Source organism: Penicillium arizonense, assembly GCF_001773325.1.
Source record: "Penicillium arizonense strain CBS 141311 chromosome Unknown PENARI_contig032, whole genome shotgun sequence".
NCBI classification, from domain to species: Eukaryota; Fungi; Ascomycota; class Eurotiomycetes; order Eurotiales; family Aspergillaceae; genus Penicillium; species Penicillium arizonense.
This window is the reverse complement of record NW_019173309.1, coordinates 95,365-116,838: the sequence shown is the minus strand read 5'-3', so window position 1 is coordinate 116,838 and position 21,474 is coordinate 95,365. Positions and strand designations below refer to the sequence as shown.

The window sequence follows — 21,474 nt, the reverse complement described above, 5'->3', positions numbered from 1 at the left end:
AGAGTAGAGATTACACAGCTGAAGAGAGAAAGATGATGAGAAAATGTTCTGGGTTCTGTCTGTCATGGCCTTTGACAAGACATGTGTTTTACCCTGGTAATGTAGACAAAAACCATACCCTTTTCAAATCACCCGCAAATGCAACGCCATATGTGTTTGGTGGGTCATTATGTCTCCCCTTTCGTTTCTTCTTTCATCTTTTTAGTGGCCGTAGTTGCCACCCCAGCCGCCACGGTTGTTGGAGTTGCCATAGTAGTTAGCAAAGCCGGCACCGTAGCTGCCGTAGCCAGTAGCCTGGTGGCCCTGAGTGGCTGCGCCCTGGTGGGCACCGAGTCCACCGAGTCCACCGTACTGGGGGTTCAGCTGAGGGTAGCTGCCGAAGGCCTGAGTCTGCTGACCCTGGAGAGGGGGGATACCGCTCTGAGCCTGGGGCTGTCCGGGGACGCTGTTGGTAGCAGACCCGGGGCGGTTCTGGGCGAGGGACGGGCTAGGTCCACCGGCCTTGGGGGCTTCGAAGCCCTTGGTCTCGTCGGTAGCCACGGGGGCCTGTCCGGCGATGGGAGGGTTCTGGCCGAAGCTACCCTGAGAGCGGCCGAAGACATCAGACATTCCGGTGCCGAAGGCGTTAGAGCCGGTGGCAGATTGCTGGCTGTCGGAAGGCTGAGCAGAGCCGGTACGGCCGTAGACGGAGTCACGGCCGGGAACAGCCTGGGCAAAGCTACCGGCGTTGGCGGGGGAAGAAGAGTGTTGGTCGTAGGAGAAGCCAGCGTGGGGCTGACCGTACATGCCACCCTTGCCAGCATATGGACCGTACTGGCTGCCGTAGTACTGCGAGTTGTGCTGCTGCTGCTGCTGTTGTTGTTGCTGCTGCATATAGTGGTCTTCGTAGCGGCGGGCATCATCATACATGGGACGATTGCGGCCGTACTGCTGCTGCGTCATCTGGTTCATGTACGAAGCGTAGTGGGGATTGTTGTAGTAGGGGTAGCCATAGCCACCATAACCGTGCTGAGCGGTCTGGCCAGGCATGTGCTGAGCAGTGGGGGTTTGCTGCGTGGCGGGGAGAGTAGGATTGGGGGTGTTGTGTCCGCTGTTGTTGGCATCGACAGGGCCGTAGCGGCTTGGAGGCTGCGTGGTAGGGATCTGGGGCTGGGCTTCGGCACCAGAGACACCGAATCCGGCTCCAGCGCGGGGTCCGGCGGGGGCATCCTGGGTCTGGCCGTAGCTGCCGTAGTAGTTGTAGGGGAAACGCTGCTGGTCGGCGGCGTAGAAGGGAGAGTACTCGCTACCAGTAGTAGCGGTAGGCTGGACAGGAGCCTGGGCCTGGTTGGCGAAAGGCTCAGGGATCTGAGGCTGGGGCTGGGTGACCTGCTGGGTGAAGGGGTCGAAGGGCTTCTGCTGAGGCTCAGAGTAACGGGCAAAGTCGTTGAAGGAGTCGGCGGTAGAGGCCTGGGGGACCGGAGGCAGGCCAGGGGCGGGGCGCCCAGCAGCACCAGTCTCCATGGAGGGAGGACCCTGGGTGGGAGGGAGGGAGGCACGAGGAGCAACGGGGGAGTGTTGAGGGGGCTGAGCGCGGGTCTCAGCCTCCTCGCGGTTGTCATCAATGTCAACTGCGTCGCCGTTCAAGCCCATGCTACCGAACTGAACAGCAGCACGGTCCACAGCGTGGTTACCGGGCATGACGACAGCCTGCTGCTGCTCCATGACACGGCGTTGGAGACCAGGGGTACGGCCCTGCTTGGTAGCGCTAGGAGGATAGGCAGAAGAGGAGAAACGGGAGGGTGTAGCGGCGGCGGCAGCAGCAGCGGGGTCGATACCACTGCCAACGGTGCTGGCGGCGGTCGCAGTGGGAGCGGGAGCGGACACATCGGGAATACGTTCGAGGTTGGTCTCAGTCAAGTCGTTCTTGAGCTGGTTGGCAGAGGTGTTAGGAACGGCGGGAATGACGGGTTGAGTGGGCTTTGCGACGGGGGTCTTCTGCGAAGCGGCGGGCACTGGAGCAGGTTCGGGAGCGGGGGCAGGAGCAGGAACGGATGGTTCAGCGACGGGCTCGGCAGGCTGCTCGGAAGCAGGAGCAGGGGCAGCAGGCTGAGGCTTCTTCTGAGGCGGAGGAGGGGCTGGTTTGGCGAAGAGACTAGCCCACCCCTTCTTTGTTCCCTCCGGGATCACACTGCTCTGGGTTTCAGGCGACTCGGTGGACCCCCATGCCCCACCGGTTGAAGCCTCTGCGTTGTTCTCCTCCGTCTTGGGCGTGTCCCATGCAGATGTAGTAGCAGTTGTAGGAGCGGGCGCGGAAGTCTCTACAGCACTAGCCACAGGGCGAGTTCCGTTCGTAGCAGCTCCAGCTCCAGCACGGCCACCGCGACCGCCACGGCCCCGGTCTGCGCGAACACGACCACCACGAGTCTCTAGTCCACCACGGCCACGCGTAGCACGGGCCGAAGCTGCATTCGTTTCGGTCGGGGGGTTCTGAGCCTCCTTGGGCTTAGGGCGAGTCCGGTCTGCGGTCTTCTTCTCAACCTTGCCCCACTGAGACACATTACCTGCACGGCTCGTCAGTTATGGGTCCTTGAATCAAGATAGTCGGAAATCTCGAGTCAATTGGGAGATTTAGGGCAACGGGGGCTCGACCTTCACTAATGCGCTCAATTGCTTCCAAGAGCTCGCCGTTCGAATCTTCCAGAGCAAAGACCAGATCTTCGTCCTTCCAGTCGGGGAACATTTCCTTAAGCATAGGCAGAGTGTCGGAGTACTTCTTCTTCATCTGTCCAATTTCGCCTTCCTCGAAGGATGAGACGTCTGAGTTATCGTTTGCAGATCTGCTGCTTCCACCACGACCACCTCTGGAGCTGAAGCCGCCACGGCCGCCACGGGCGGATACTCTGCCCCGCGAAGCGGAGGACCGGTTCTGAATTTCGGACATATTGGTAGATGAATGTGATGAAGAGGTCGGAATTGGGTAGGAGGTCACGATGGAGTTCGTTCGAAGGGAGGAAAGTATAATGGGGATGCACCCTCGCAGAAGAGAGGATCAGCACCAGGACCACAGGCACGGGGCCGAGATAGACAGGAAAATGAAACAAAAGAGTTGAGGGAGAAAAGCGCAGGAGATGGAGTTGAAGGAAGGATCAAAAGCTAACGGAATCTGAGTTGCTCCCTCAGGTCTTGGCGCTGCCTGGCTTTTAGCGAGTGGCGCTTATTGGGTGCCTGGGGGCGTAGAGAACATGGGGTTGAGGCTACGAGAGATGGATAGTGCTATATATTAGTGGAGATGTAACAGACTATATAAATTGATTTGGGCTAATTGATCTGTCCAATTTGGCCTACTATTCGCATATTGAACTGTTCGACTGGTGTTCTTCTACTCGTCATGCATCTGGTGGCTCTCACCGCCCTGGAGACCTGACTTCTTTATGCTTTCATCATACCATCCATCTCTGTAAAGCCCACCGTCAACATGAAGGGCACCTCGATTTTTCAGTTCAAGTCTTGGCCTAAGATCCATCAGCCATTGCCACGGACTCCACGAGAGTCTCAGCAGCTTCTCAATGCTCTCACATCGTCCTTCCGTCGTCAGTTAGACCGGGCCTATCCCGCAGTCAGCAATGACCGACCTCTTCCAAACCCCGAATCATCGGCACATGCAACCGACTTGCATCTGCAGAATATCCTCGACAACCCTCTATTCCGGATAGTCCCCGCCAAAACCAGTCCTCCGGAAGCCGCGGTGTTGCGGAGCATAGAGGGACAGCGACGGCTCTCGGAAGAACCCATGGTGGTTTTTGACGAACTCGCTGCCGCTGGTTCTGCCACTGCAGCCACCATCAATGATTGTCTCAAATCCCAGCTTCTTCTTGCCAGGTCCCCGGAAGATATGAAAGCGTCCCGAGCTGCGGGGAGAATCGTGAATTGGTACTGGGCGTCAGATGGTGCTTCCCGACAGTCACTTCTCCGTACCCGGTCAGCAACAATCTCGTTGACCAAATTTATGGTTGCAGAGGGACTGCATAGCACTGCTTTGAAGTGGCTGGAGACACTCATGAGCAATGACCTAGGTAGCAAAAACGGTAAGATGACCGAAGGGCTCGCCAGGCAGACCTTCAGTCATCTTCTCGTCGATCTTGTCGATGCAGAATTACACACCGGTAACGGATTTGGCTCCGCAATTGCAACTTACCTGCGTGTATGCCAGATGCATTTCCAAAGCACATGTTCCCACAAGTCGAGGAAACCAATGCTCCTGGCTGCAGCTGCTCACCTAAGCCGTATGGCCGTGGAGCAAAAGCCAATAAGAGATGAGGTATCAGAGGCAGTATATGACCATTTCAAGGACGTGGTCTCCGTGCTATCTCCCCGATCTTTGTTGGTGGCATCGGTGGCCGTCTGTCATCCCACAAACCCCGATTCCCGTCCATTCCTCCAATTCGTGGAGAATCTGTCACCAATTAAGTTCCAAGCGTGGAACGAGGCCAGAAGAGACGCATTCTTCGAGATTGGTACCGAAGCACTTCGAGTTCTCGTCGAACGAAAGAGATACCGTGATATCTCCCGCCTGGAGCAGAATATTTCAGCTTTGCTGCCGGAGAAGCCAGCGCCAACAGCCACCGAGAGATCTGATACGCACCTATCTGAAGAGGAACATCTCGCCCGCTTGAACTGGAACTTTACATGATACCCTTACCTTAACGACTGAACGAATCTCATACCCTTGCGCAAGCATATACCCCTAGCGGATACGTCTATAGTCCCTGCGTCTCTACACGTTACAATCACCGAGTGATACACCGCCATGTCCTCAACTCGCTCCCACATTTGTGCATCACACTGCACAGTGGATTGGCGATCTGAGCGATCAAATTTGTGATCGGCCTCCCCGCTCCGGAATACCATGCAGCCTTGATGATCTTCTCACCGCTGCTATGCCAACCTCATTGCGCCATCAGAAGGATAGCCATCTACTCCGTTCTGCCAGGTCTCTATGCAGTCTTTGCTGATATATGAGATACAAAGTGGTGGAATTGTAAAAAGACAGATTGTGATATTATATGACCGAATGTGTACAAGCAGGAAACCAGCATCGCAATTGAATACAATAAAATGGCATCACAGCCTCCTTCCTTCCCCGCAATTTCCAGTAACAATCTACATTAAGCTAGTTCCATCACGCTCAGATCAATACTCGCATACGTAGTTCAAAATACACACATTCCTCCCTATATCATGTCGTCCCTTATTCTCTAGACCCAATCTACATGTCAACTCAGCCGAAGAGTCCAATACAAACGTGAACCCGGGGCAGGTCCAACATTTTTCTATATTCGATTTGTTGTTCTCTGATTCAATTCACTGGGCAACCAAAAACCAGAATGCCCATTTCTAGATAGTAAACCCTCTCCTCTTGAGGGTGCACAGCTAGTCTGGATGCAAACTTCCAATATAACAGCGGAATCTCCCCACACCAGGCACCATATCCACATCCATCCATGTTTGCTGACTTTGCGCACCAAAGAGGTGGGAGGTCACCGAGCATGGCACAACTCGACAGCGATATCGCCAGCTGCTATACTTGCAAGGGTTTTGTTGCTTCATTCAAGAATGAAGACGAGATACCGACGGCTTTTGATTGGATTAGTGCCATCGTTGGAGAGACATTCCGTGGGGGAATTTGATCGTACCCCCTTTGTATACAGTGTTTAGAACGGGAGTATAGGGCGGAGATGGGGTACGGGGATATATTGAGAGAATATACCTGGGTGTCCATTTAGATATCTCACAGCACCCCTTGGGTGATTATATATAGTTAGAGAGATAGAGTTAGGGCTAAGTGCTCATGATGCGGATACGCGCGAAGGAAGATTCTATATGGGCATGAAGGTTCTTTATACACCCCAGACGCGGAAATATTCCAGAGAGGGTTCGGATTTTGTTGGTATTTAGCAAACCTCAGCCTGTGTAGACCTAATAGAAAGTGTGTATCTATCTACCTAGGATAATGAAACGGCATTTTGGTAGACATAATACTACTATATAGCGAGATCGCAAGTGCCAAGAACTACAAGCACGGAGCTGGAAAAGATAAAATCAATTATCTAAATGAGAATCAAGCTTGATAATGTAGACAATGATATACATAAGATGCCAAAATACAAGCGGATCTATATCCATACTATAACCAAACATATGACCAGTCAAGCGGGTACCAAGGGAATGAATCGTGACCTTCGTGTATAAGAAAAAAGAAACACACCGCTAATCCAGTCGCCAAAAAGTAAATCCAAAAACCCAAAATGTCTATAGCAATATTTCTTGACATGCACATAGTCACAAACTTGCGTTACCGCTGAGAACGGTACGCCTCATAAGAAGTAAACGAAGGCTCGTCCTCCTGCTCGACAGGCCCATAGCCACGGGTACGCCACCGATCCAGCGGGTTGGCATCCGTCTGCGCAGGCGTCTGGGCATGACTGAGAAGATGAGACTCGCTCTCGTCCATAGGGGTATACACGCCCGGCACGGAAGTGCCACTGTCGCCTCGGGAGAGTGGAACGCGGAAGGCCGGGTGGATGAGGCCTGTGGGATCGGAGGGTACATGGCCCTCGTGTAATTTGAGGGGGGTGATTGAGGGGAGGGAGGGGGCTGGCGAGGAGGCGCGGGAGGAGCTGGGGGACCATTCGCCGCCTAGGGTTGAGCGCGGGGTTTGGGAGCGTTCTGTCATGAGGTCTTCTGGGCGGCCGTAGATGCCGCCGCCGAATTCGTCGCGGAAGTCGGCGCGGTCTTTGAAGTAGGAGAAGTCGAGGTGGTTCTCCGGGACGACTTCGAAGGGCGCTGGTTCGGCGGATTTGCCTGGTTGCGAGGATAGCATTGGGTTCAGGGCTATGTCTGAGTATTCCCCTGCTGTGTCGCCTTGGTCGAGGCGGCCTTGATAGATTTCTTTCAGGGCTTCGGCGGCCTTGGCGTGGACCATTGGGGTCATAAGAGGTTTGTACAGGGCTGGATGGCCGAATTTAGAGCTGAGACGTTCGGCTGCCTTCTTGCTGGACTTGCCCACGCCCAATGCCTCGGCGTCAGTTAGATTGGCGCGGTTGTAGTACTCGATGTCGGCATCAAAGGTCTTCATGCAGTAGATCTTGAAACCGATCATGAGGAAAGGCAGGGGAACGACGCAGAACACCATGGTCCAGGTGCCGTTGGACTTGGCAACGAGAGCGATGATAACGTTGGCGAGGATGGTGGCGAAGACCACGCGATTGAACAAAACTCGCCAGTATAAACCACCGGATTCGTTCTTGGTAACAAAGACGTACATCAGTAGGTACTTCTTCAGCATGGCGTCAACGCCAAAGTACAAGGCTGTCACAGGCAACACAATTGGCTGCAGAGTTGCATAACAGAGAGCAACAGTAGCGTAGAAGAGGAAGTAGTTGTAGTAGCTGGCATAGTCGAACGGCGGAGGCGCAGTCCATTCAATGGACTGCCGAGGTGTCGGCGAAAGGAACGTCCTAGCAAACCAGACCCAGACCATGTTGACGAGCTGTACGAGATCAATAGCAGCACCAAGGTTTCGCTGCAAAAGATAGGTCACCCAGAACGGCGAAACATTGCAGAGCGCAGTGATCAGTGTAGCATAAAACCGGCTATCAATGATGGCTTGCCAAGCATTTTCATTATCGGTGTTGGTCTTTTCAACGACGGTAGCCACAAAAGTCCAAGCAGCCGAGAAGAGCGAGAAGACAATCAGATTGTTGAACACGAAGAAGGCATAAAGGTGACCCAGGACGTGACGTTCACGGGATGTTTTGGTCTTGCTACCTCCCTTGATAGAAAGACGACGGAAAATGATCGGAAGCACGAGATAAACCAGCGAAGTAAGCGCGGGTGAGGCAATACCCTGAACAGCACCCCACACGTTCGGGTTTGCGTTCATCGAAGTCTGGAAATCCGGCCACACAAGACCCAAATTGTGCAAGTTGGCTAAGAAGATGGCAATTAGACCGTTAGGAACAACCCACAAGAATGTCAAGCATGTAACCCAGATGAAAGTCATGAATCGCTTCCACTTGCGTGCTCCCTTCGAAAGAGGCAGGTTCTCCCAAATGAGATCGCTAGGCCGGGGTGCAAGACTGATAACGGTACCCTTGGGGGGCTTGCGGCGAGCACTCCATGCCACGGCGTGAGCATGCTCGATATTTTCCCAACTAGCGAAACCATAAGGCATGGCGTTCCGGCGATCAATCGACGCTCTCCCGTGTTTGATTTCTTCTTCCAAAACCCGAATTCGCACCGTAAGGTAATCGATGGCGTCCACCTTTCCACCTGTATATTTGCTTCGCTGGCTGCGAGCAGGGCGTGTAAGAGGTCGCTTCGCGGGAAGTCGGTCAGGGTTTTTGAGATACTTTGCCAAAACGGACTCAAGCTCTCGGACTGCTTCTTCGTGCTCCTTGATAATCCGGGGTAGATCTCTGACATTTCGACCAATTGCAGCACGTGGAATGGCAGCGGTGGGATTCGCCTGATCGGTAAGTTGTAGGATTCCCTCGTCGGTACGATCAGCCGGGGGGATATGGGTGATCATCAGAGTACGCGCATGCAGACTGCGCTGGTATTCGGAGCTCTGGAAGTATTTTCTCCGCAGATTCCGCACGGCACGGTAATTCCTCCACAGGAAGTAAGCAATGATTATATCGAAAGCCCAGGCACATACGACTTGGCTCCAGGTCGGTGTGCCAGAAACGTAGATCGGCGTCATCATCGCGAATTTCGATTGGGTGGTCCCGTCTCCTGTCCCCTTGCTTTGTGTGACATTGATCGGAATCATAACAAGGCAGCCGATGATGCTGAGAAGAATAAAGATGTTGCGGCACATCTTGGTAAAGCGCAGGAAGATCGCGGCGTCCAGACCAACTGTTTCGACGAGCTCGGCTTCCCGTGTGTTGATCACTGGCTTCACCCAGGAGAAGAAACCCTTGCCCACCGGAGGTGGGGAGTGTTTGAGGTCTGCATGCTTGACCTTGGGTGCATAAACCAACGAGTGTCGGGGTCGGACAAGGGAGAAGAGGAGGGCGAGGAGGACAGTGACACCAAGCGAAGTACCTAGCGAGGTCCAGATGGCGGTGATAGTGAACTGTAATGAGTTAGCGAAGATTCCCTCACAGTCGCGAATCCAACATACAGAAGACTTGAAAGGATTCTGAATGAGCTTGAGGAACTCATCAGTCCCGTCATCGCGGACCTTCAAGGCCAGATCCATGGCGTCAGATCAAACGAATGGTCAACCGGCATAAACGAGAGGCCGGTGAGAAAGAGGATTTAGAGCATGAAGTCAAGAAGAACAGAGAATAGACAAGACTGGGCCAAAAAAAACGAGGTGAGACAAGCGCAAAGCCCAAGAATGAAAGAAAAGTGGACACAGGTCTGGACTTGGTTATTATTAGAACCGATCGATATTGCGGATCACCGTTGGACTCCAACTTGGCAGATTTTCTTGTCTCTGAACAATGTAATTAACCGTTCCCACGGCTCTTAAGATCAGCTCCCTTTGCGTCAACTTAATACGTGCCCTGTGGCGTTCCAACATGTTTTATCTCTCCATCCGACCCATCCACATTCGCATCATTGGCAGACCGCCACACTGTATCAAGTGGCAAGCCAATCAGGCACCTCGTGACGGGATAGTCTGGAACATTGCGATTGTCGGGTCCAGGGTAACACATCAGCCATGTAGGTACAAGTACGTGTGCCCCTGTGTGTTTGATGTGTTGGAGTTGATTTTGAGTCTGGAGTTACCGTTTGTTGTGTTTGTCCCTGGAAGTTTTGTCTATTACCTCATTGTCGCCTGAGGCATCCACCATGAAAACCTAGACCAAAACTTAACGTTAACTAACGTTATAGACTTGTTGAATGTTTCAGTAGAAAACTCTATACAGTTATTTTTGGGGGTTTACTAGTAGCCCCTCACATGCGGGAAAATATCAAGTGATGCAACTCGTACTGAAACTTACACCGGCAACTTCCGCCTGACACGCTCTCCTCGGAGGCCTCAATTATGCAAGCTACAAGACTTCACCTGACACATCTGAAAGTTCTTGATGTGTAGAAAGAGTTACTTTACTGTTTACATAGCAATAATATACTATCATCAGAAATTTTTCATATTCCAAGGAGTGGTCAAAGACCGTACGGACATTCATTACAGCGTGTCAGAATACAACGCGACATACAACCAAGACGCCATCGTCCCCAGGCGCGCCCAACGCTTTTTTGGCAGCATGAAGAGAGGATATGGGAATCAAAGAAAAGAGAAAGACATCAGGCCGACAACATTTACAGCTGGCCAGAAGTGTTGAAGTCCTCAAGGGCCTCCTGAACACGCTTGCTCATGGTCTTCTCACCCTCGCGAACCCAGACGCGGGGGTCGAAGAACTTCTTGTTGGGCTTGTCGGCACCGTCGGGGTTACCGACCTGGGACATGAGGTAGTCCTTGTTCTTGAGAACGAAGTCACGGACACCGGTCAGGTAGGCGTACTGCATGTCGGTGTCGACGTTGACCTTGACGACACCGTAGCTGATGGCCTCCTTGAACTCGGCCTTGGAGGAGCCGGAGCCACCGTGGAAGACGAAGAAGACGGGCTTGCTAGACTTGGACTTGGTCTGCTCGGCGACGTACTTCTGGTGCTTGGAGAGGAGCTCGGGGTGGAGCTTGACGTTGCCGGGCTTGTAGACACCGTGGACGTTACCGAAGCCGGCGGCAATGGAGAAGTAGGGGCTGATGGCGCCGAGGGCGTTGTGGATGGCCAGGATGTCCTCGGGCTGGGTGTAGAGGGAGTTGTTGTCAACATCCTCGTTGTTGACACCATCCTCCTCACCACCGGTGATACCGATCTCCTACAATTATTATTAGCATCAGATCAGAGTAAAGCTTCATTGTATAAATTGACTTACCATCTCGAGCCACTGCTTCATGGGGGCAGCACGCTTCAGGTAGGCGGCGGTAGTGGAGATGTTCCAGTCGACGGGCTCCTCAGACAGGTCGATCATGTGGGAGGAGAAGAGGGGCTCGCCGTGGAGCTTGAAGTAGCGCTCGTCCTCATCGAGCATGCCATCGAGCCAAGGCAGGAGCTTCTTGGCGCAGTGGTCGGTGTGGAGGATGACGGGGATACCGTAAGCGGGGGAGACGCTGCGGATGTAGTGGGCAGCGGCGATGGAGCCAGCAATGGAGGCCTTCTGGTCAGTGTTGCTCACACCCTTACCGGCGAAGTAGGCAGCACCACCCTGGGAGATCTGCAGAACGACGGGGCAGTTCTGATCACGGGCAGCTTCGAGAGAAGCGACAACGGTGGAGGAGGAGGTGACGTTCTAAGATGGTTAGTTACACCGCATTGGGATCTGTTGACGGTAAGGACTCACGATGGCGGGGATAGCGAACTGCTTCTCCTTAGCGTACTCGAAGAGACGGAGAACATCGTCGCCGACAATGACGCCGGACTTGCGGTTAAGCTGTTCAAGGACACCCATGATGAAGTTTGTACAAAAATAAGAAAGTAATATCTGGAGAAGAGGAAAAGGGGGAAATGGTCAGTACAAGTAGTCAAGCAGTCTTTACCGAGAGACGAAAGCGGGCAGATTTTAAATAGGAGGGGCAAGTTCGGAGGGGCAGAGCGTCATCGGTGAAGGCAAACTCACCGGTGGTGGAGCGTGTGGAAACTGAGGTCAGAATGATTTCAGGAGTTTCAAAGAGTTAATAGCTTCTTTATGTATGGCCCTCCGGTGCTCTGTATCCCGGTCTACTCCATTTACTCCGTTCTGGCCCGACCTGCCGAGTGCGACATACACATCGTGTGTATAGACTTGAGCTACAGCTATGAGTATAAGGGAATTGAGTTAGCCGGAACAATTTCTAGACTGATCAAGGAGCTACTATAGTCAATCACTCTACACTAGCTACGACGACTATGATTATTATAACTACAACTACATCTACACCTGTCTGCTAAAGAATTGACCCCCCCTCCGTGTTTTGTTCGTAGCGGGGAACCGAGGAAATTCGAAGCCGTTCGCCGTAATTCCACATAGCAACCTTGAAAACCGGCCTACTACTACAGTATCCGGTGGACTTCTACTTCTACTCAATCCGGTTGACAGTTGACTCTACATATTTCCAGCAACCAACGTCTTATGGTTCCACCTTCTAACAAGTTCGACCTCGAAGGAGGGGAGCTTGGTCTGCAGGTGACATCATCGGAAAAGAACAACCGTTAATCGGCACTAACACCTCAACAATTGTCTCACATGTTGGGCAACTGTCGCCTGGGGAACTATATTCTGTGTCTCTGTATTCTGTACTCTACTCTAATCTACTCTCTACCATTGGGAATATAATGTTCGCACATGTATTCTAGATTTGACTCCGTATTTACAACTGAACGGAATATACTCTTAAAAACAATCCTCCGATGCGATCAACGCCTCTCGGCAGGGCTCGGGTCGGGTTTCTCCAACTCGTAGAATAAGAGGTAGACTTCCCTCTGCATGCCCAGCACATCAGAAGTCTTGCATTCCTTAATCTTCTCATCAGAGATGCGCCACCAGCGATCCATCGGCTTGCGACGGCGTCGAAGTCGCGAGCTGACCCCCGTGGGGGTGTCCAGGGAGGGGCGCGGGACCGATGTAGATGTACTCCAGCGGCCCTGGTCGGCCGTTGGGCTGTTACTGTCCGAGGGAGAGGCGTGTTTGGAGGAGGTGCTCTGGATGGAACGGCGCGAACTGGAGGTCGTGGGTCGCGGGAGGGGAGGTGTGAGTCGTGTTGCGGAGGCTGACGCGCCGGAGAGTGAGGTCGAGGAGTTGGTGGTCGAGATGCTTCCGTTGATGTCGGGATCGGGGCTGCTGCGTGGCGCGATACGCGGGCTAGCTGCGGCCGAGGGGTTCTCGCTGGCCGCACGACTTTGAGCATAGGAGCTGAAGACCTCCGGCGTGGAGAACGGCGGGTAAATATGATTGCGTCGGAAGGATTCGTAGTGACCACTGTGGTGGCTGCCCTTGTGGCAGACAATGGCCAGCAGCTTGTACCACTTCTGGCTCAAGATGCTGCCCAGAGGAAGCCGCTCAGGGAACGAGACCTTGGCGGCATTCTTGCTTGAGCTACTCCGGTCAAAGATCGACCGTGACAGGTGAATAGCGATGACTTTGGGGAACGCCGTGATACGCATATGCCGTGCGATCCTGCGCTTAGGGACTGTCTCGGACGGAGGAAACACGATCCCCTCGAGCTCGGCTTCGGGGTCGGTCTCCATTGCCTCATGAATGCGTGCAATCTCCTGCTCCAATCGATCTTTGTCGCTCTGTGCTCGTACACGGGCTAGCTCTTGGGACTTGACCTCCACTGCATGCTGCATGCGACACTTATCGCAGCGGAAATCTTCAATATATTCAGTCTTTAGAAGACCATCGAAACACGAGCTGAGCGTAGTCGAGCTCTTCTGCGGCACCTGCAGTGTCAAGTTGACAAAAGCCGTCTGGTTCGGCTTATATTGATAGTGACAGAACTGACACTCAATCTGAGACTCCATCTTGCCTTCGAAGGGGAATCCAGACTCTTGGTCAATCTCCTTGAGCTTGGTATCAATGATAGCAGGTAAGCCATTTGGGGAGCCATCATCAATGCGCACCTCCACCTCAGATGAGCTCTCCTGCGGACTGCCCTCACGCGCATCTCCCAACGTCACAGGAGCAGACGCAGAACCAAGCGCTCGCTTCCGTGCACGCACACCAGCATGATACTCATCACACAGTCTCTCAAGAACAATTTGCAAGAACTCCTGCGCATCCTGCTGATTGCGACTAATGCGCGTGCGGAACGCGTATTCCAAAGCCTGGATAAAGTCACGCGCCGAGATCGTCTTCTTATATATAGGCCGTTCATTTAACCGATCCAGCATCTCCTTCAATGCCCGCGTGGTTATGCCCTGCTGCAACTCGCGCAGCTTGTCCTCCCGCGCTCCGGAGAGCTCGCCATCACTTGGCACTGCGTGGTATGTCTCTGGCCCATCCAGTTGGCGTCGGTGCAGTTCGTGGATCAGGTAGACTCGCAGGTCTCCTAGTCCGGCCAGGGCTTGCAGCACCGAATTGATGAAGCAGTCATTGGCTAGGTTCGACAGGCCTACGATGCTTTTCTTGCGATTGCTGTCATTCGATTCATCTCCGTCGATTGTGTAGTTCGGTCCGAAGACGTAGAATAGTGCAACGGCGGCCAGTGAGGCCCCAGCCGCATAGGCGGCGACCGTCGTCGGCTTCTCTTGCATCGAGGTGGGTGGTTAGGAGGGGTTCGGCGCTTCGTGTGTTGGTAAGGTATCGAGGCAGGGAAGGTTCTGTCTCATTGCCCCATCGTCGAGTTGGTCTGAGTAGTGGCTAGGAGTGTGCTCGATTTGGTGAAAGGTGAGGTCCAATGCCAGTGGCCGTCGTTGGTGAGAGCGGACTGAGAGAACGGGAGGCTCACTTAGGCAAGGATTGAGCGGGTTCGGCCGGGGAGAGGAGAAAGGGAGTGGAGCGGTTCATGCGGAGAAAGAGATGAAACTCCACGATTCGCAGAAATGGGCAAATTCCGATGATCGTTCCGGGCACTCCAGGGCATTTCAGGAGGACACATTCCTGACCTCGTTTTCGCGACACACCGACTTCCGCCCAATGGCAACATTCTTAGCCTAGGCACGTTAAGCGGGACCGCCACGGACGGATTCACCGGATATCCGCTGACGCAGAGATCCCCGCACTTCAGGGTTGTTGACTTAGTCTGGGGTAGAGCCACGTTGAGAAGAGGCGGTTATTATAAGCTCAGGCCTCTGGTATATAGACTTTTAGACAGGTCATGACTGGTGCCCCGATGCAGGTACTCTGGAAGAAAACAAATGGGACAGGAAGGGGTAAGAGCCAGGTATTTAAAGCATCCATGTTCATTTGGACCCTGTCGTACCAATTTCAAATAGACACATGCAGGTGCAGTCCTTCTAGAAGAAGATTCTACGGGGCTACAGCTGAATTGTGAACATGCAACTTTTGTGGTATTCTTTTCCGAATCGGATTCTATCAATGTACCATCAAATCATATAAATTCATCGTCCAGAAACCCTAGATTTAAGCCTGGTACTCCTTGGGCAGAGTAGCAACCTTCTCATCGAAGAGCTCCTCGGCCTGGTTCCAGACTCGAGCGTTGGCCCGGTCGTTCAGGGTAAGAAGGCTAGGCAGGAGAGCGGTGCTGAACATCTCAGAGCTCTCACGGGGGAGGAGAGAGGGCAGGTGATCAATGCTGATCACACTGAGGGGAGGTCCGTTGGACTTGGGGAGGTCCACGGGCACAGTGGGCTTGTCGAATGTGGTAGTGATGTCGTAGATGGGAATAGGGTTGTGAGGGTTGGTGCTGTAGAATATTAGCTACATGACTATGACTTATTGGATCGAAATCAGTCAACTTACGTGTCGGCGCTGACGTCGCAGACAACACTCAAGGTTCGGTTAGGCTCGGAGAGGGACTCGCGGCTCACGAAAGGAGGAATCTTCGCGGACAGGTAGATGCAGTTGACGAAGATATCGGCCTTGTGAGAGATTGCATCGAAGGGACCACCTGAAAACGGTTAGTTTGGCACTTCAATTATAGGGACAGTAACAAACCTCCAGCGGTCTCTGCCATATCCCACTCGATGATGTTCTCAGCGGGGATACCAACATCTCGAGCCAGCTGCACAGCGCCGCTGCCGCAGCGTCCAAGCTATGGAATCGTTAGATATTGATCTCTTGTCGACCAAACGAGTACTCACAGCTCCAATGACAAGGATCTTGGGTTCCTTGCCGGCGATCTTCTTGCCGGCCTCAAGAGACTGCTTGACAGACTCGATCAGGCGGTCCTGGTTGGCATAGGGAACCTCAGCAGGCAAAGACTCGTTAGGGTTTGTCTGTTGCCAAGCCCAGTTCTTCACAGCCAAAGCAGATCCTATCCTTGTCTTAGTATTGTTCCAAATAACGACTCTCATGTGAAGATACCTGCGTAACCGGCAGACCATCCAAAGGCTGTTATAAAGAAGTTGTTAGTAAATGAAGTCAAAAACAAAAATAATTGGAGAGCTCTTACCAGCAACCCGACGCCCTGAGTCATCAGTGAGGAACTCCAGGTCAAGCAGTGTGCCCTTGCCGCGAGGCCAGCGGCTCAGAACCTTCTCCCAGCCACCCTGCTGCTTGAAGCAGTGGGCAAAAGTGACGTGGACGTGCTCCAGAGGGAAGTCGTCCTCGGGCAGCTCCTTGAGGCCCAGAATGACGGCGTCCTTCGGCGCATCCTTGACCCAGGAACCTTCCTCGACAAGAGGAGCTCCAATCTATAGTATTTGACGGTATTTAGAAAGAGCTCAGGTGGGGATATGGGTCATCGCTTTTTAGGAGCAGGCCGTACCTTGGCGAATTCCTCATCTAGAGAGCACAATTAGCCATTGATTCCAATGAATTGGTCATATTGGAACTGAGACATACCGTCAAATATGCGCTGGGTGGAGCGCTCAACGGTCACATCATACCCAGCATCCATCAATGCCTTGCAAGTAGTGGGAGTCACTTGATTGACTTGTTAGCCATTGATCATCCCCGCCATTGTAGCAGCTACTCACAGGCAGACCGCGCCTCAGCGGGCTTGGTCTCAGCGCGCAGCCAAATCTTCTGTCCAGACATTGTAAAATTGTAGTTGCAAGTATAAAAGCAAATAAAAGAAGTCAAGCAAATAAATGCAATTGCCAATGACACACACTTTCCCCTCCGGTGATAGCGGGGGAGGGTGGTTGTTCCGTTCCGATTAAATGACTCAGCCCGAATATCGGCCCCCTTGCGGGAAACTTAGGGCAACGGATATCTCGTGTCTTACGATCATGCTGCTAAGTCTCTGCAACGTTCTTATTTAATTGAGATTTGATTGTTTTGGCACAAGTGAAGACATCAACGATATTTTGATTAGGATCTTCCTAGTGAAGCCCGTGTACAGCCACAAACAAGTTCCATGAGTATGCATCAATCATTGGATCAAATGTGACAGCAGAGGGCAAACGGCCACTGAAGACAGAACTAAGCACCCTTTGTCCGGCTGCGAGTCCGGCTTCCAATCCCCTCTCCTGGAATAACCTTCTTCACAGCATCCTTGATCTTCTCCTTTGTAGATCGACCTTCCTTCTTTTGTCCACTGATTCCATTCTTTGAACCAGCGGGGGCAGCATTGCCATTGGAAGTTGGCTTCTCGTCTGTCTTCTGCTTCTTAGGATCGCGCTCTTCGGAAGGCTCAGGTGCCTTTTCCTTGTTCTCAGTAGGCAAAGTCGAAGCGGGAGCCTCAGACGTATCAAGATCACGCTTGGCGCCAGTAATCGGTTCGATGACTGGTACCTCGTCCTTGGGTCCTACTGTATCTCCGGTATCATTGGCAACGGCAGTGGCAACGTCGACACCAGAGGATTCAGGCTCAAGTGGCACTGTCTCTTTAGCAACGGTGTTTAGTGCCTCCGAGGATTCGTTGTTCACAGCAGGTTTTGCTGTATCAGTAAATTCAGGTGCATCGGTGCTCTCAGGTGCACTGTCTGTCTGTGTTGTGTTCAACATGTTCTGAAATGCATGCGAATGGTTTCTGACGAGCTGGGCGGTCTCTAGAATACTTAGTCAGCATCTAGCACGAGCACCTGGGCAGGTACGAATGCAAAGAAAGACCGTTCTAGCACGAAATCTTGAGACTTCGGTATACATTTCGGCCAATGCAGCTTCAGGAAGCAGACAAAGAGACAACGGTACATACCTGGAATCACAGAGGAGCGATGCCCGGCGATTCCTTCGGTAGCCATATTGGATAGATGATGTCAAGTATCGGGATGGTGCCTCATTAAAAAAAGCGGCGATTGAATGGGATGATGATCGCAAATACAATGCAACTGCGATAATTACAGAGGAGAGTGAAGAAAGAAGAGCAGAGAAGCTGCGGAGAAGTCGGTTGATTTGGGGGGAGCGTTGAGGTGAGGTCGCTCGGTGACGTACTTCAGACTGGAGACGCTAACCTAGCTGATTCGCCGCTTCAGCTCTCCACGCCACGAAGTTGCGCAAGTATTGTTTGGACCATTAGTGCAGGGGTATATCCCTCCGATATACTCTTATACATTTCAAGTAAACCTCCACGGACACCAAGGAAGTGTACATGTAAGAGCGTTGATCCGGATGCTGATCATCCTCTTGTCCACTTGTTCTACAGCTCATGAAAACATTTGAGAGCATGGTATCAAGCCAATTAAGCTCGAAAAGGAAGCTATCAAGTATCTTGATCAATATACATCTAAGGAAATCTACAAAGAGAGACAGAGAAGTTGCAGACTGGACCTATGCAGTCAAGTATACTGTACGTACTAGGACAAATGCAGTTAGTCTATGTAGGATTCGGATCGAGGGTCAATAATCTTCCGTTCTCGATTGGGCTTGACGCTATGCCTAAATAGGAACCTTAGAGATGAAGCGACCGTAGATGCAGACTGCCAAATACGTTATAGATTAGCTTCATATATGTTCATTTATTTAGAGATCGGCCACTTCAGAGCGACTGGGTGCTTCTCAACTACTTTTCGTTGTTGCACTTGAGCATCTGAAGGGTTGCGTGACAGATTGTTCCTGAGAGTTCCGTAATCACCACCAATTAAAAGATATTCAATAAGGGGGCCGTGCTTCTAGGCGCTCAACAAAGAGGCCAAACCGAAATACAAAAGCCGGTGTCACGCTATATGTCATGCTATACATATATGACGGTTGACAGAAGTGTGGCTCTAGCCTCAAACAGGCAAGGAAAGCCCCACCCAGAGCGCGCTAGATATAGCTGTAGTCGTCCGAGACTCCCCAGCATTCCCAATCCCCAGATGGCGTGGTACTCGATCCTTCCACAGGAGCTCACTCACCTGGAGAGCTGGGCCGCTCGCGTTTTCGTATGTTCCGCTCTCTTTCCCGAACTCTCTATGACGCAGTTGCTGACCTACCCCGGATTCTGCAGTTCGTCCTCGGTCTAATCACCATCGGCCCCTGGGCGTTCCTTATCCTTCTCGATGCAGCTATATGGCTATATCGCATGATTCTCTGGGATTTCCCCTGGATTGGTGGACGCGCACGGGGCCAACAACGTCCTCGCGCACCGAGCTTGAATGAACGGCCGGATGGACAACGGAGGGCGTTCGGATTGCGCGGGGTGGAGACCGATACTGGTGCGAGTGATGGTAGCCAGAGCGGTGGGTCGAGTTCGAAGAGAGAGAACGATCGCGACGAGTCTCGAAGGGAGAATGTGAACCCTATTGTCAGACTCAATCCACATGCAATCGGAGATGGGGCCCTGAAACATAGGGGCACGAGTCTGAATTGACGACCTGTTTCTCTCCCGCTTTGCGAAGTGACGACGCTTATGATTTTGTTATTGATTTCTGTCTTCGCATTTGGGACTCCTGTGGGTTCCATGGTCATGGAGTTTTAGCCTGTTTATCGTCATATCTGTGCGCGTTGTCCGTGTTTCACCTGCTTACCATCATGGGAGAGCGTCTCTCCTTGTTATTGCTTCCGCTGGGGTCTTATTGCTATCGTCTGATATTGCGAGGATTGTGACTGGCATGATCGGGGACTGCACTTCTATACTCGCCCTGATACTACATGGAGGATTGTACAAAGATACTCGCACAATGTAATCTATTCTTATTCATACTCATATCTGTTTCTCTTGCATCTAGCTATAGATACAACTATCTTGAGTATCAACCCCCGCCAAGTCAACTCGGCGTTGTGAGTCAATAAGCGGCCACCAGCGGACGGTTCCGCCACTCAAAGTGGAGGATTCTTGATAAGCTCCAACTGTAGTTGGCTGCCAGTGCGGAGTCCATGCGGAGTAAAACTGAGGAGCAAAGACTATAAAATCTGTGTCAAAGCAGATTGTCACGTTGCTTTGTGGCACGTCAATCCATACTTCACACTACGTCTTGAACTACAAGGAATGGCGGAAATTCTATATACCAAACTGGATCTTGTTGGATCATGGCATACCCTGCCTTCTATAAGATACCTTGTCGGTGCTCTTATTATGGGGTTGTGTGTCGCGGCATGGAGAGTTCGACAATATCGTAGTACTTGTGCGACAGTGAAGACGAAACCAGTTCTATCGGACAAGAAGGAAACAGTCATTACACCTCTGGAAGGGTTTGACTGGGAGAAAACAGAGCCGTTGCAATTTCGGCCATTCAAAGGCAAAGAGAAATTCAACCTGACCATGTGTGAGTACTTGTTTTGTTATACTTCTTCTGCATCCATTGTACTATACCAAGATTCCAAGAACATATATCGACTAACATCTATTAGCAATCGAAAATCTTGACCCATCAGAACTGATTCCAATGGACAAAACATACAAAGACCGCCTAGCCCTCCGCAAATCAATCCTCAATCAACACCACGACATAGTAGTGGCAGTCAACGACAAACCGCAAACCCAAGATCCACGCACTCACACCGCCGTCAGCGAACTGTACACTTTCATCCTAGGCAAATACCTACCAACGCGCTACCCAAGCATGTTCAAACTAAGGAGCAGCAACTCGAACCCTCTCCTCGAAAACCTAGTAACAGGCGCAATCCATCCAACAACCCTATCACAAAGCACACCAACAATCGAAGCTCTAGAAATTCTAACACAAACCGTCGACGAAGAGTTCCTAATCCTATTACCAGAACTCTCACCTGAGAGTAATGAACAGCCAAAGTATATCCTACAAGCCTATGCAGCCTGTTTCCCATCTGGATTCAATACACGCGAAAAACTCGGTCTGCGACTGGCTGATATCCATAAACCAGTTCCCGGGTATAAAGAGAAGATCGAGCGCAGTATGGATCGGTTCTTCGCGCGAATTGAGGTTGGGAGGTTTGTTCGGCGGGTTAATTGGAGTGTTACTATTGCTACGGATTTGTTTGCTGCTTTTGGTGGGACGCACGCTGTGGTTGGGAAGAAGGAGGCTGCTATTGAGCCTGGGAAATTGAATGTCGATGAGGTATGTTTGCTCTTTTCTCAGGACATATGGTGGATTGTTGGTTGTGGAATGCTGCTGACTTTGGGATATAGACCGTTCTTCGGTGTGAACGGCAAACTTTGCATCGGATGCCTGTGTCTGAGGCGCTTGTCTTTGCCTTTCATACTTATACGTATCCGATTAGGCAGATTAGGGATGAAGGTCTCGGGGAGGATATGGCAGTTGCAGTTGATGGTTTGCGGAAGGGTAATGTGCCTGAAATGCATATCTATAAGAAGGGTGATGTGTGGGGGGAAGCATTGAAGGAATACTTGAGATCTTAGCTATAGCCTATGAAGGTGGAATAGCTGGACTTGAGACAAGCATATCTCCAGATCAATGGGAAACCGCTGTTTATATACAATGTTAAGGTTCGACTTTATATTTTTATGCC

The 21,474-nt window shown here is 51.9% G+C and overlaps 8 protein-coding genes across 8 annotated transcripts; 2 read left to right on the top strand and 6 right to left on the bottom strand.

Annotated features, from left to right (window-relative positions):
• Positions 1–201: 201 nt before the first annotated feature.
• On the bottom strand, positions 202–2,923 carry PENARI_c032G01563 (putative RNAPII degradation factor Def1; the record flags this gene model as incomplete). Its single annotated transcript, XM_022636542.1, has 2 exons — positions 202–2,543; positions 2,638–2,923. 2 exons carry the CDS (start codon positions 2,921–2,923, stop codon positions 202–204), a joined length of 2,628 nt encoding a protein of 875 aa, XP_022483589.1.
• Positions 2,924–3,457: 534 nt separating this feature from the next.
• Positions 3,458–4,672, top strand: PENARI_c032G01812 (uncharacterized protein; the record flags this gene model as incomplete). Its single annotated transcript, XM_022636545.1, has 1 exon — positions 3,458–4,672. The coding sequence occupies one exon, from the start codon at positions 3,458–3,460 to the stop codon at positions 4,670–4,672; it is 1,215 nt and encodes a 404-aa protein (XP_022483564.1).
• Positions 4,673–6,334: 1,662 nt separating this feature from the next.
• Positions 6,335–9,247, bottom strand: PENARI_c032G11218 (putative DUF221 domain protein; the record flags this gene model as incomplete). The annotated part of the gene is made up of 2 exons (XM_022636602.1): positions 6,335–9,121; positions 9,170–9,247. 2 exons carry the CDS (start codon positions 9,245–9,247, stop codon positions 6,335–6,337), a joined length of 2,865 nt encoding a protein of 954 aa, XP_022483573.1.
• A 1,073-nt stretch (positions 9,248–10,320) lies between these two features.
• PENARI_c032G00718 (fructose-bisphosphate aldolase FBA1) lies at positions 10,321–11,511 on the bottom strand (the record flags this gene model as incomplete). Its single annotated transcript, XM_022636536.1, has 3 exons — positions 10,321–10,881; positions 10,939–11,352; positions 11,404–11,511. The coding sequence occupies 3 exons, from the start codon at positions 11,509–11,511 to the stop codon at positions 10,321–10,323; spliced, it is 1,083 nt and encodes a 360-aa protein (XP_022483569.1).
• A 944-nt stretch (positions 11,512–12,455) lies between these two features.
• PENARI_c032G09829 (putative ubiquitin C-terminal hydrolase) lies at positions 12,456–14,294 on the bottom strand (the record flags this gene model as incomplete). The annotated part of the gene is made up of 1 exon (XM_022636595.1): positions 12,456–14,294. The coding sequence occupies one exon, from the start codon at positions 14,292–14,294 to the stop codon at positions 12,456–12,458; it is 1,839 nt and encodes a 612-aa protein (XP_022483588.1).
• Positions 14,295–15,123: 829 nt separating this feature from the next.
• Positions 15,124–16,701, bottom strand: lys1 (saccharopine dehydrogenase (NAD+, L-lysine-forming); the record flags this gene model as incomplete). The annotated part of the gene is made up of 9 exons (XM_022636564.1): positions 15,124–15,406; positions 15,463–15,610; positions 15,658–15,754; positions 15,804–15,976; positions 16,027–16,053; positions 16,115–16,355; positions 16,430–16,446; positions 16,507–16,587; positions 16,641–16,701. The coding sequence occupies 9 exons, from the start codon at positions 16,699–16,701 to the stop codon at positions 15,124–15,126; spliced, it is 1,128 nt and encodes a 375-aa protein (XP_022483602.1).
• Positions 16,702–17,088: 387 nt separating this feature from the next.
• PENARI_c032G01566 (uncharacterized protein) lies at positions 17,089–17,849 on the bottom strand (the record flags this gene model as incomplete). The annotated part of the gene is made up of 2 exons (XM_022636543.1): positions 17,089–17,657; positions 17,804–17,849. The coding sequence occupies 2 exons, from the start codon at positions 17,847–17,849 to the stop codon at positions 17,089–17,091; spliced, it is 615 nt and encodes a 204-aa protein (XP_022483590.1).
• Positions 17,850–18,902: 1,053 nt separating this feature from the next.
• On the top strand, positions 18,903–21,364 carry PENARI_c032G02979 (heme-dependent oxidative N-demethylase family protein; the record flags this gene model as incomplete). Its single annotated transcript, XM_022636556.1, has 4 exons — positions 18,903–18,968; positions 19,034–19,265; positions 20,377–21,062; positions 21,134–21,364. The coding sequence occupies 4 exons, from the start codon at positions 18,903–18,905 to the stop codon at positions 21,362–21,364; spliced, it is 1,215 nt and encodes a 404-aa protein (XP_022483568.1).
• Positions 21,365–21,474: the final 110 nt, after the last annotated feature.